Below are 14,737 nucleotides of genomic sequence, written 5' to 3'. Positions count from 1 at the left end.
AGTGTTGCCTGATTATTTACTATTTTTATACTTTTTTTTTTTTTTTTTTGGTATAAGTGTGGAAGCCCTGTGTTTGGGTGTTCACTAAGATAACTTATAAATTGACTAAGCACTAGCTGTCATGCTGGCCTCCTGGACCATCTTTTACCTCTTCCTTACTTAAATCAGGGAGAAATGAAAAACTATGTAACAGAGTTCGAGAAATGTAAAACATACAATACCTTGTAAAATTAGGTGGGGTTGTACTATGGTAGAATATCATTTCCACTTCTGTGTTGGGATTTTAATGTAAGCATGAGGAACTGGATCTATATTTTCCCCTGTCTTAATTACGATTTTTCCTAACTGCAGAATGTACATATCAAAGAATTGCTTTTCAAATTAAATGTTAATTGTGACGTCTTTATTGAGTGAGAAAGAATAATTGTCATAAAGTATTTCTGTATTCCCGTCTTACTCCCAGGACTGTGTCCAGGAGCAAGTCTAGCAAAAACCTCCAAGTCTTATTTTTCTCTCTTGAAACAAGAGGATTAAATCAGTTTGTCTCAAAATCCTTCTAATGTGCTTATTATGGACTAAATATAAATCAGTATAGTATCCTGTAGATGTTTCTACCTTCAGTTATTATTATTGATGTAGGTATGTATTTGTGAATGATGAATGAAAATATATTTCTTAGAAGCTTTAGCTGATTATAAATACTTGTGAAAAATGTTAACATTTTATGCCTTTAGTTTGTATTAGTCCTCAGTGTTAAGTGAAACCTGTTTTATCTAAGTTTTTGGATGTAGTTAACTGATATTTTTCTTCCTTAGATTTATTTAACAAATGTAGAACAGAACAGCTGATTTTTTTAGAAAACCTTAAGTATTACAAAGTATTCCTTGAGATCTAGTAACTGGATTTAGATTACTTACGTTTGTCTTCCAATATTGGATTGTCAAATCAGAATGGTTAATTAATTCTTTATATGCAGTTATTATTCCCCAGTTTTTGAAAGAAAAGATTGCTAAGACTGAAGAATTTACCACTATTGTATGTCAGTTACCTGTGAGCAGCTGAGGAGCATTTGATAAGCCTAATATGATCATATAAATGAGATAAACTTGTCAGCCATGTATTTTATTATTTTTTCCACCTTAAAATGAAGAAAATCATACATGATAGAAACCCTTTATCTGACTAATTACAGCTTGAGTTTGACTAGTTTGAGAGAATAATAAATATCGATGCATATTCTTTATCTTTCTCTTTTTGCCTTTTAAAATTAATTTTATTCATATACAATAAAATTCCTTGTTTTCAAGTATGTTGTAGTTGTTCTAGTATATTCACAAAGTTGTACAACCATCATCACTAATTCCAGAACAGTTTTTTCACTCCAGAACCAAATATCTATTATATCCATTGGCAGTTACTGCCTAGCCCCTTAATTTTTTTCTAATATCTATGGATTTGCTTATTCAGAATACTTTTATAAATAGAATCATACTATATGTGGCCTTTTATTTGTGGCCACCTCCTACTTAACATAATTAAAGGTTCCATCCATATTACATAGTATATTATTGGTGCTACATTCTTTGTAGAATTAGAACTATGTTGGCTTTATATGCATAATAAAATAATAGCAATAACAGTTAAAAGAGTTTATTCAAAACTGTAGTATAGTAGTATTCCCGTATGACAGAGTGGTACACTTCATTGCTGTAAGCTTTTACCTATTGTTACCATTTTATTTCCAGTTTAGATTTTGAAGAATGTGCTCACAAACTGCTGAAAATGGAGTTTCCTGAAAGTCAAACAGTATGTTAACATTCTTTTTCTCTCAGTAGAACGTTCATATCGGTTATGAAAATCTTTAAGGCAATAAATAGACTTTATAAATTGAAATAGTAACACAGTGCTAAATACTTATTTTTAAAATGTACATTTTCTGTAATTTTCTAATAACTCAAAGCTCAGGAGTCCTGGGGGTGTTTCATGTATGCTATTCACTCCATTGAATTAAACAGGATGTTTGAATGGAATATTGGAAAAATAGGATGATTCTCTGAAAATACCATACCTGATGTAGGATTTCTGAATGATTGCCTATAAATCAAGTTGTAACTTAAATATAGTAGGAAATTTGGTCCATCTCTTTATGAACAAATGCCTTCTTTTGTGGTAGAGATTACAAAGATCACACTTTTGCATTGCTCTAAATGGATACAGAAGAATCTATTATTTTTTTCACTCATTAATTCATTGAAGAAAAATGTATTCAGCATATACTGTATGTCCAATACTCTGCAAAGTATCAGGGATTAAGTGAATCATAAATCACTTGGTGCCTTCTTTTAGCCCCCAAGATACTCTTTTTTTTTTTCTCTCAGTATACTTCATTATTCAAAGTCTCTGAACCCTAATGCCTGGATAATAAAGATTAGATCGAATAGATTATCTTGTAATTTGTTTTAAATTATTTTCACTTGCTCTCTGCCTGTGTAGATTTCAGGTCCTTGGAACATGAACCAAGATTTTGATGGTTTTTATTTTCATACCTTGCTTTATATAAGTGGTAGACTCAGTACAGATGCTTCAGTGAGTGTTTGGGGCTAAAAGGCTGTTAAATTTCTAGCTCTTCTAGCTTTTCTTGATTATTTGAGCTAAGTCACTTTTAGATAAAAAGTTCTTTGTCTTAATTCTTTAAACATGATTCATTCTTAACATGACTTGGTATAGAATTTTGAGTAAAATGAATTCCTTTGAAGTTAAAAAAAATCTTCAGTTTGTTTAACAATATATAGTAAGTGTCCCTATTTATACTGTACTTGATATGCCATCCATAGAAGGAAATAAATATGTAAATTAGCTTTTAAAATTATAATTGACACTAAAATTACTGTATGATCTTATTACATGATTTGAGGAGTATAATTATATCATAAATTTTATTAATATTAATCCACACGGTAGTTATTCTAGCACCAACCTCAACATATTTTGATATTTTGAAGCATCTGAGTGTATTTATTTTCAAATGACTCTTAAGATCACTATAATATTTAATTGAAATGTTAAAATATTTAATTATTATAAGCCATAGGGAATAAACTTTTATAATTGCATTTAGCCTGGGGAAGAAAATAATTTGTTTTGCAAGTGGTACTGTTAGCAATGCTCTCAGCATATTATCATGTTTTATTGTTTAAAACCTGATTAACTGCTTTATTATTGTTAAACTCAATGTTGGTAGGAAAAGTTTAAAGTAAATTGTAATATATCAAGTTAACATGGAAGAATTTAGGAAAGCCTCATAAATTTTCAGAACTGTGAAATTTTGGTAAAGTATACCTTTCACAACTCATTTATAAACATTTAGTTGAGTTAACTTGTTGAATGATATTGTATTTAAAAAAATTAGCAACATAATGGCATTTGAAAGTAACTCCTATGTTTCAAAATGAGGATTGGAGTAATTGTTTCATGGCAGATTATGAACTTCTAGTGTAGTACTATATAAAATATTATGCCCTGTCAAGTCATTTAAATAGCCCACAGTTAGCTATAAACTATCATGCAGGGTAGTAGAATTTTGTAACATATGTTCTTTGCTTCTCCAGGGTTCCCTTTTTGTCTCTTTACCCTGAGACCCTCCCCCTAGAGTCTCTGACATATAGGTGTATACAATAAATTCTTATTGACGTAATTTTTAGAATATTTACGATTTTTATTTAGGTCGTATCTGTGTAGTTAAATTTGACAAAATGTCAAGATTGTTAACTGAAAATATAAAAAAACTAAAAATTAGTTGAAAGCATATACATTTTCATAGGTCTGCTTTCTATTTAAAGAGAGAAAATATATTTTAGTTACTATATTTGGAAAAAATGTTTTAAACTTTCTAATAAATGTTTTATTATGAAAAACTAATGTTTAGACAGTTCTATAGTGGTGGTCAGAGAATGATTTCTCCCTATTTTGTCTCCATTCACTGTGTTGCCTGAGTTTCTTCATCTGTGAAATTGCTACAGTCAACACATATTTTATTAGGATTATTTCAGGAATTAATAAATCACATTTATTAATTAAAATCTGCAATTCAGTCGAAACATTTGTGATGTGGTATTTTCTGATCAGGGACTTATTCATTCATTAGATCAACAGAATTTTCACAGAAGTTTTCAAGGTATCCAAATAGGTGATTGGACAGTATATTCCAGCAGTTACAGAATGATTCCACCTATTTATCAAGATCCATCTATAGATAGATCTATATGCATAGCATTTATTTTGAGGCTAAAAATTTCAGCCATGCGCATTTTTTTCTTTGTTCTTTTAAATACATATGTCTGTATCATCCCGAGGGTCATTTAAGTTAAAATTGAAGTCACACCCATTTGTGCTTCTGTAAAAGACTCATCATGTTCTGCCTTATCCATATTACCTACATTTATTTCTTAACAATTTTTTTTGTATCTTTTGGAGGTATATAATTGAATTGTTAGATATTGTGTTGGTGAGTCTATATTTTAAAAATTCTATTTCCTTTTAGCAGTTTATTTGGTCTCTACCTGAGATAATTAATCTAATTTGCATAAATGGCTATAGATGTTATCAGCTAGACTAAAGGCTTATTCCAAAAAACCCTCAGTCTTTGCTTAAGCTTATAATTTTTAAAAGTTTACAAAGTTGTAAAAGTTTTTTAAACTTATTTAACTATCATATTGAGAAATTATTATGGAGCATAGATCTGTTGTGTTTCAAATGGTTAATGTAATTTTCTTTTTTTCTAAATAGAAAGAACTCTGCAATATGATACTTGATTGTTGTGCCCAACAAAGAACATATGAAAAATTTTTTGGCTTACTAGCTGGGGTGAGTTCTAAGAATTTAATAGAAGTACCAAGGGTCAGAATTTTGACCACCAACATAGTAAATTAATAGTTCTGCTTTGTGGTCTGGTCTAATGTAACAATGTGTCTTCGCTAAAGGCAAATTGTTCTTTACTTCCTTAGGTTTCCCACTATCTTTAGCTTCCTTTATTCCCATTTCAGATTCGCAGTGCTTTAACATTGTATATCATCCTTCAAGAACTTTTTGAAATTCTCCATGCTTTATAACAATTTCTCTATAGAGGACAAGTATATAATGTCTTTTCAAAATTGTAAATCAGTTAATGAAGTCAAGAACATGTTCAGGTATCACAGAAAATCATGATCTAAAGTAATTTTTATTCCAAACCACCTATAGAGATAGAAGTATATATTCTCAGTATATAAATGTTTGTGTCTCAGATCAACTACATGTCTAATTTTGTTTTAGGATATTTAAATCCGGGTAGAAAACGTGTGTGTGTGTGTGTGTGTGTGTGTGTGTGTGTGTATAATGTCTTTTTTTTTGAACATCATGTAGAAAGATTTAGTGATAAGACTTTTTGAAGATACACAAAATACTTAGTTTTGATTCAATAAATTTAAGAATATTAATGTGTTCATAATTGTATTGACATTCAGTTTTGCTGGTATTAACATTCAATTTTTTACTTATTAGCGATTTTGCATGCTTAAAAAGGAATACATGGAATCCTTTGAAAGCATATTCAAAGAGCAGTATGATACAATCCATCGCTTGGAAACAAACAAATTGAGAAATGTTGCTAAGATGTTTGCTCACCTTTTGTACACTGATTCACTTCCATGGAGTGTAAGTTGTTGGGTCAATATTTATACTTCTTGCCTAATTCCCTTTTATTCTCAAATATGTGACCATATTTATTTTATTAAGAAGTATGCATTAAAATGAAAAGGAATACCTTTACTCTGGCTGCTATCTTTAAAATTATGTTAATGTAACAGGATTAAAGCAAAGTTAAATAATACAAAAGTATAAGAAATAATATCCTTGATATATAACAGTCAGATGCTTTTAATAGTGATGACAGTATTTTCGGAGAAAATATTAATATTTTCATCTTCTGTGCACACATACATTCACACATACTCACATCACAAAGGAGAGAAATACATACCCCCCATGTTGGTAGCACATGTATCTCTGAATTACTGTTCCTTTTTCTGAGAGAGTAAGTTTCCATGGTTCCTCTTGTTAGGACTTGAGAGAAATGATTGTGATAGCAAAATCTGTTCTTTTGAGCAGACATTTTGACATTGGGTAAGGGATAGAAGAGAGATCCTGTAGTCATACAACAAGGAAAGATATCCTTTAAGAGGGAATGTGCACCGAATTGAAAATTTGAATGTCTTTATTAGCTGTTTTTTTTTTTTTTTTGTACAGTTATTATTCATTCACTGCCATCATTTAGCTACCACCTATGGGTCCAGTCATGAGAGGTGCTTATCAGTCAAAGTGAATTAGAAATGTTCCAGCTTTATGCAAGTGTACCATATAATAGAAGAGTGATATATCCATGGCAATGATACAGATTTCAAAGTGGTAGATTATTTTTAAAAGCCAAGCTACTAAAGGAATTTTAAAAAGAAAAAAGAAAGGAATTGTATCCAGGTTGAAAGAGAGGAGCAACATATGATAGAATAACATAATGATAGAATAAGGCAGCACAGATCTTAAAACATTGGATAATTTTTGTGGTACCTTACATACCAAGTATACTCAGTTACATTAATAGGCATTTGTAAGCCAACCCAGCTGCCTAATCATAGTAATTTTTTACTTCCTTGTTTGCCAGTTTGAGAAAATGAAATCAAGTTTTGAACAGTTGACTAACAGATGGACTCCTGGAACACATAACCCATAAAAACTGGAGATTACTTTCATTTTTTCCCCCCTAAACTATGTCTTTGAGTTTCAGTTTTTAAGCCACAGTTTTAGTGTTCAGAATATACCATCATTGTTTCTGTCTTTACTTTTATTGTGTATTGTTATGTGCTGTACAGAACTATGGCCTTATGCTCTAAGTGGCATACAGACCATATTTTGTTGAGTGAAGTTTAGGAGCTCAAGCAGCATATCTTCAACATTATGTGCTCAAGCAGCATATCTTCCCTGCTATAAAAAGCACATTACACAAGGAAGAAAATGAAATCTATTTCTGCAGCATCTTAACATTTAAAAATTAGTATAGAGAAGTAGTCTTAACTTTGCCAAGAAATAATACATGTCAGCATAAGAGAAGATATTTGGATATAATTATGATTGAAGATGAAAATATCATAATTTCAAGAGAGGTTTAAATTTATTAGTCACTTTGTCTTGCTTTTTGAAAACCAATAAAATCGGTTTAAAAACCAGTAAAGATAATAAAATCATCTATTACTATTTTAATTTTCAGGTTCTAGAATGTATAAAACTGAGTGAAGAAACTACTACATCATCTAGTAGAATTTTTGTCAAAATATTTTTCCAGGAACTGTGTGAATACATGGGCCTTCCTAAACTTAATGCAAGATTAAAGGATGAGTAAGTATGTTTTAGTCTTATTGTCCTTGAGGGGTTTGCCCACGTTAGCAGACAATTCGCCCTTGGTTGTAAAACAGTTATGAGTTAATCACCCCAGGGCTTTCTTTATCCATCAGTCTCCTCTGCATCTGCTGGTATGTGGCACAAGACAACTAAAAATGTTCAGGTGGTAAGAACACAGAATCATGCCTCTTTTAATTTAGTTGGAATATACAAAATTATTTTTACATGTTTACTGGAATGTTTCAGTGATGAGAATTAGAGTTTTTGTTTTCACTTTTACCCTAGTTTTGGGTGTTGAAATGATAAATAATATTTTGTTATGAATGAATAGTTGTATTTATATACAAATAAATATTAGGTAATTTTCAGATTATTATATAAAACCAGGGTCTTATTCTAGGACTATTATGTAATCTCTGGCTCAACTTTCTTATTTCCTGTTTATTCACATTGTTCATTTTCAGTTAGATCAACTACTAATTCACATTACTGACTGTCCTTTGAAATTTCTCAGTGACTACTTGCCAAATGCATTAGTCTTTCTCAGTTCTCGTGCTCCTTCACGTCTCTGCCCCATTAAACCATTTGCTCATGTAGATCCTGCCTTTCTTTTCATTCTTGTCAGTCTTTGTGTCCTCCCCAGCCTGCATCTCCAGAGTTACAGTTCACTAAGATCTATACTGGGTTTCTCGTGCTGTTTTTGACCAGTTCCTCCTTCTTTTGGCTTTAGATATTTATTTCATGCCTGTCTACTTTATCAGACTCATTTATTTCCTCTTCAGCAAGTTGTACTGTGATCACACCAATATTGCCAAGCTTGCTAAGCATGTCTGGCTCTTTCATGCTTCCTTACCTCTGTTTCTGCTGCTCCCAGTCCCTCTCTGCTTGACCTGTCTAGCAGATGCTTAATCATTCTTATATTTTACGTTATTCTATGAAACACCTTTTTCTGGGAAACACTTTTCCCTGATTCCATTGGATTGTCATGCAATGTGGAGCTCACAACCATATGTCCCAAATCGAATTGTATTGTTAATGTTTTTCTGTTTGTTCCCCTTCATAGATAAAGCAATTATATACAGTCTTCATCCTTGCTCTCTCCCTTTGTTGACTACTTCCCCTATTTCCTCTATGTTTTGCTTGATGCTTTGTATGCATATAGTGTATGTATGAAAACAGAAGAAGTTTCTCTAATTTTCTATATTCATATTAAAACATATATGCACACATATGTGTATGTGCTTGTTTATATGTGTTTATATTTAGTCTCTGTATTAGTGTGTATATAAAAAAGTTTTTAATCTTAATTGTATAGTTGTAGAAATCAAGTTGAGTAAGTTAGTACTTGACCTTATTCATTTCATTTACTAATTTAATATGTAGGCTGAAAAATGACTGTATACGAATTTTCTATTTTTATTTTTTCTCTTTTATTAATGCTTTTTTATTGTTTTAGAACTCTACAACCATTCTTTGAAGGATTGTTACCACGAGATAATCCAAGAAATACTCGGTTTGCCATCAACTTTTTTACTTCTATAGGTCTTGGAGGTTTAACGTAAGGATAATTTTCAGAATTTTATTTTCAGTTTAAAAAATTATCTTACAGTTGCCTTTGAGGCATAATTTAACAGATTATATTTCTAATTAGGGATGAACTTCGTGAGCATCTTAAAAATACACCAAAGGTTGTTGTGGCACAAAAACCAGATGTTGAGCAAAATAAATCCTCCCTGACTTCTTCATCTTCAGCATCGTCCTCTTCTGAGTCTGACTCCTCTGACTCTGATTCTGACAGCAGCGAGAGCAGTTCAGAGTCTTCTAGTGAGGAGAGTGACTCTTCATCTACCAGTAGTCAGAGCTCTGCCTCAGGTACTGAAGCCCATTCATAATTCATTCTGCTTTTTTCTAACAAGTGTATCTCTAGTAATGTTTATGAGAGAATAACATCTTATAATTGCTTATTTAGTTTAAGAATTTGATTGTTTAAAAGCCACAATTAATTACTATAAATGATGATCTATTACTGTTGTTGTCTGTAGTGCATTACAGCATTTATAGTGCTGAAATTATATTTTGGAGTTCTTTTTATAGAAGTGAAGATATTTCCTTGGCAAGTGTTTATTTGAGTGTTGACTGAAATTTCATTCATAATTTTTATATAGGGGCTGTAGATTTTCACTTTTAATAATAAAAATTTGTTTTAGTAATTGACAGGTATCACACATTTAGTGCATTCCTCATGTGCCGTGAGAATTTTCAGAGATCCCACCCAAATAACAAGCACTCAGATCAAGAATTACCAGTATCTAGAAGTTCATGTGGTTTATTTCTTTGTGTTTGTGAGATTTATCCAAATTATTGCATTTATAGGTCATTCGTTCCTATTGCTGTGTAGTTTCCTACTCTGTGAATGTGTCACAACCTATAATTTATCCTTTTTACTTAATGGACATTAGATTTACAAATAATATTCTCACAAATATTCTATGCATCGTTGATGACCATATGTGTATGCAAAGAGTCCCTGACTTACCATGATTCAACTTAAGATTTTTCAACTTTACAATGATGCCAGTACTATATGAATTCTATAGAAACTGTACTTCCAATTTTAAATTTTGATCTTTTTTCAGGAAGCAATATGTGGTATAATATTTTTTGCAATGCCCAATTGTGGGTTAATGTAAGTGTTCTGAAGATGTTTAAGGTAGACTAGGCTAAGCTATGATATATTAAATTCATTTTACAGTATTTCCAATTTACAATGAGTTTATTAAGACATAACCTCATTGTAAGTTGAATAGCATCTGTACACATTTCTTTTGGGTATGTACCTATACATGGAATCACTTTTGGAGGATGTGCATTTATTTGATTAGTAAATACTGCCATTTTTTGATCTATTATTTTAAATTATACTCTCACCAGCTAGGTATTGGCCATCTTTTCATTTTAGCCATTCTGGTGGGTATGTAATGGGATTGCATTGTAGTTTTAGTTTTGATTGGCATTTTCTTAATCACTAATGAAGTTGAGTATCACTTGTTTTTTATTGACTATCTGGATATTTTCTTTTTTGTTAAATGGCTGCTCAAACACTGTTATCTTTCCTATTGATTTACAGAGTTCCTTCTTTATTCTGGATATATATGTCTTGCCAGTCACTGTCCCCAGTCCTTTTTCTCCAGTCCTATCAGGCTGCCAGGACCCTGCTGTCTTTCTGTCTCTTCCCTCAGCAGCAGCCCTCCATCAACAGATGCTTCCAGGGAGAAAGTGGCTATAGAATGTCAGCTTACTTCTCTGTGCTTCTGCGTTCTCAAGTTTTGGCCTTTCTAGTCCTCATTTCTTCATAGATTCCCTGGTGCCTTTTAATGTTTCAGCTTCTTATTTTGCATTATTTTAGACTTATAGGATAGATGCAAAAACAGTACAGAGAAATCTGCATCCAACTCCTCCTAATGTTAACTTCTGACATTATCATAGTTTTAGTTATTAACTGAACTATGGAAATTCACCTTGGAATATTATTAAAAATATTGCCAGCCAAAACTTCAGATCTTATTTGAATGTCATCAGAGGTAAAAAATGTACATAAATTGATGACAAACCAGCAAAGTAATGTTCTTTTTTTTCTTTCAGGATCCTACTTGCATTTCATTGCATTCTCCTCTACTGTAACCTCCCAGACTTTTTGTGTTTAATGGTTTTGGCACTTGTGAAATCCTCTGCTCATTTATTTTGTAGTCCCTCAAAATAGATATTTGAGTTTTCTCATGATTAGAATGAGAGTAGGCATTTTGGCAAGGCTACTATAGAAATGGTGTGTTATTTTTTGTATACCTTGTTAGGGGGTTTATAATATCAGTGTTTTATTTTAGTGACATTAACCTTGATTGCCGAATTGAGATGATGTCCACTAGATGTCTTCATGGAAACTATTTTTCTCTATTAAATTAATATTTTATAGGGAAGTGATTTAATACTATGCAAATCTCTCCTTCAGCTTTCACTTACTAATTTTGGCAACCGTTGTTGGGTCTTGTCCCCAACACTTATTACTGTGGTTTTAGCTAATGATGATTTTTTTTCTATTTATCTCTCTCTCTCTTTTTTTTTCCTACATTTAGTAACTGGATTTGTTGTGTAAGAAAGAGTTGTACTCACCCCCTCCCCTTTTTTTTTAATTCAACCATATTTTTAGGTTAGTATGGACTCATGCATTTTTATCTTAATCTATGGATTCAAATCCAATATTGTTACTTCATTTTGTTCAAATTATGTCACCTTTGGAATTAAGAGTTACTTCTGTTATAGCGCCACAGTTGCTACATATCTTCAGTGCCTTTAAATGGAAGATTTTAAATTTTATCTGGTATTTTTAATTGTTTTCAGCAGGAGCACAGGTCTTCTACAATCTTCTTTATCCTACTTGGAAATGAAAATGCTGTAGTGAAATGTTTTCAAAGTTTAATTCTAGTTCATATTTTCTGAAAAGATCTATTTTGTTTCACCCAAGATCAGCTCTGCTTTCATGCATTATAGTGTCTTGGTTGGGAATTGTCTGCTTATCTAAAATGCATGTTATTTCTTGTTTGGTATGTGTGTGCACGTGCCTGTGTATTTTCATGCTATATTTCAGAGAGATAGCACTTATTCCTGAGCTTTATATCAGAAAGCTGATCTATGTTCTCCTTTCTAGCTTATTTCAAAGTGTTTCACATAGTATCACATAGATTATGTGATACTATGTTTCATAGTCTATGTGTATATATAGTATCTATAGTTTTACATAGACTGTGTATGTCACATAATATGTGACATCCAGAATTGTGGGGCTCTCAGTGTTTTGTATTATTAGAGCAGGATTCCATTTGCTAATAGAAACTTTTATTCTTGAATTGAAATATACAAACACTGTTCATTTAACATTTCCCTCTTTTAATTCTACAAAATTTATTTCATAGTCTTTGTTTTGAGAACAGATGACAACACAGCATGAACTGATGCAGTAAGGAAGCTTGCTGGTTCAATGTTAATTTGCCTTACCATATAATTCTAGTAGATAACTTTGTTTTATTAATAATATGTTTAGTAGCTTAAAAGCAGAATGAACTGCCCTCATATTAGAAAATTGTAAAGCAAACATAGCAGAGGGAGAGGGGATGGCATACCATTATGTGGCTGGGTTTCAGCGTCAGCAAAGCCCTGGGAGTGGTATAGAGCAGGGTCAGGAGGGGACATTGATTTTAGTACAGGGCCAGATGGCTTCTGCTGGGGTAGCTGCAGATCAGCTGAGTTGTTTGAAAGGAACCAGAGAAATAAGTCCTTAGTGGCAAATCAACTGATTATACTGTGTGCCAGGGGTAGGCATTTGGCTCAACAAGATTTGGGTAGACTTTGAGCAAGATTAGGCAATTTTCTTCCATGTTTTCTTCTTTCTGTATATATATAAATTTTTGAAAGAAATTTTAGTCATCTTAGCAGTTTTGATTTATGTACCCAAATTAAGACAGGTAAGGTGATTAAATTTTCTTTATAGCTTAAATGGTGAGTTTTTTTACTGTATTTATATTTGTGGTTATGTCAGTAAAATTGAATTGTTCAAGAGTTTTTAGAAGAGTGGTTTCAGAAACCAAGGCTTTGTAGGTGTACCTATTGCCTCTCTCTGATAGCACCAGAAAGCAGAACTATTGTTTTAATAGAAAAAAGAGTTTTATTTGAAAAACATATTGATGTTGTTATATAAGCCCAGTTGTACCATTCTTTCACCTTTAGGAAATAATGTTGCTAGGGAATGTAATCACTGTATTTTGATTATGTACTGGGGGACCTGTCATGATATTTCATATAACATAATACACATCGGCTGGAATTTCCATTTTGTCATTAAGTATGTGTGTGTGGAAATGTACCATTTCTAGTCACTTCCTAAAAACTTCTACAGCATTTGCTATAGAATATAAAGTTTCTGCATACTGTCTTGAGTATGAAACAGTGCTTTGGTAACTAATTGTGAGATATTGTATATTCTTAAAAATTATTCGTCATGTAAATTATTGTTTATCATCAGACTTTCTATTCATTTTGACTTTGCATTCAGTTATATGACTGAGAAACTTATGATGTATCAGTAAATGTTATTGTTAAATTATGAACTAAGATTAAAATAAAAAGTAACTATATTTCATTTTACCTATGCAGCTAAAGATGTAAGAAAGAAGGGACAAGGGAAGACTAGAAGTAAAGAAGTAGATAAATCAATCAAGAACCAACAAACAAATGATAGAAGACAAGAAGAAAGAAGACCAGAACAAAAGCACCAGGAAACAAGGACTGAGAGAGAAAGAAGGTCAGAAAAACAAAGAAGTCAAAATTCAAGAGATTTGAATTGGAGAGATCCCATCACAAAACACATGTCAGACAGAAGTATTCCTTCCGATGGAAATAATTATAGTAGAGTTGGGAATAACCGAGATGAGGACATGTACATTGATTTGGAAAATAGACGTGGTGATCCAAAAAAGAAGAGAAGAGAGAGAAGAAATTCTTTTTCTGAAAATGAGAAACACAGACTCCAAAATCAGGACAGTGAAAATTTTAGAAGAAAAGATAGATCAAAGTCAAGGGAAAAGCATAGAAAACATTCAGGCTCTAAAAGTGATGAGGATAGGTATCAGAATGGTGCCGAGAGACGATGGGAAAAATCTGGGAGATACTCTGAACATTCCAGAGAATCAAAGAAAAATCAGGACCGGCGAAGAGAAAAATCTCCAACAAGGCAAAAATGATTCTACAGAATAACATAAACTGAACATGCCTTATATTCAGTTCAAACAAAGTATTTTTTACATTGATTAACAAACTTTGTAGAGAACTCTTGTATAAAGTACTGGTTTGTATTTGTAAATTTTAAAAATGTTTTCAACATGTTTTGTAATTGATATATCTCAAGGCCCTCCACATAAAATTATTGGGAGAGAAAAGTCTCAACAGAAGGAGGATGTTAAGTCTTACTTATATTTTGTGAATAAAATGATCAAATGCTTATTGAATCAGTGATTTCTTTTCATTGACAAAATAGTTTTTCCTGAAAATAATGTTTTTAGTTACTTAAAAATGTACTATAATTATTAGTGGCTTTTTGTGTCTCACTGAAGACCAAAATAGATGAACCATTTTAATTTAGTATTTTTACTTTAGTAATGAAATGTTATGAACTTTTTACAAGTTACCACATTTTTTTTTCAGAGTAGAGGATTTATTACAAGTTTCATATTATGTCAAACAAATTAGGTAATGTGTAATT

At 31.7% G+C, this 14,737-nt stretch overlaps 1 protein-coding gene across 4 annotated transcripts in view; it reads left to right on the top strand.

Moving 5' to 3' along the window:
* The window catches only part of CWC22 (CWC22 spliceosome associated protein homolog), a 63,722-nt gene extending 49,246 nt beyond the window's left edge, over window positions 1–14,476 (top strand). For all 4 annotated transcript variants that reach the window (XM_081262262.1, XM_081262259.1, XM_081262260.1 and 1 more), the window contains exons 14-20: window positions 1,746–1,806; window positions 4,786–4,863; window positions 5,539–5,691; window positions 7,298–7,425; window positions 8,885–8,986; window positions 9,080–9,300; window positions 13,633–14,476. In XM_081262262.1, coding sequence (XP_081118388.1) covers window positions 1,746–1,806; window positions 4,786–4,863; window positions 5,539–5,691; window positions 7,298–7,425; window positions 8,885–8,986; window positions 9,080–9,300; window positions 13,633–14,219 — 1,330 coding nt within the window. In that variant the 3' untranslated portion in view covers window positions 14,220–14,476. The remainder of the gene's footprint in view (window positions 1–1,745; window positions 1,807–4,785; window positions 4,864–5,538; window positions 5,692–7,297; window positions 7,426–8,884; window positions 8,987–9,079; window positions 9,301–13,632) is intronic.
* Window positions 14,477–14,737: the final 261 nt, after the last annotated feature.

The sequence above is a fragment of the Spermophilus citellus genome, assembly GCF_964194105.1.
Source record: "Spermophilus citellus genome assembly, chromosome: 11".
Lineage (NCBI taxonomy): Eukaryota > Metazoa > Chordata > Mammalia > Rodentia > Sciuridae > Spermophilus > Spermophilus citellus.
This window is presented reverse-complemented; position numbering and strand designations above follow the sequence as displayed.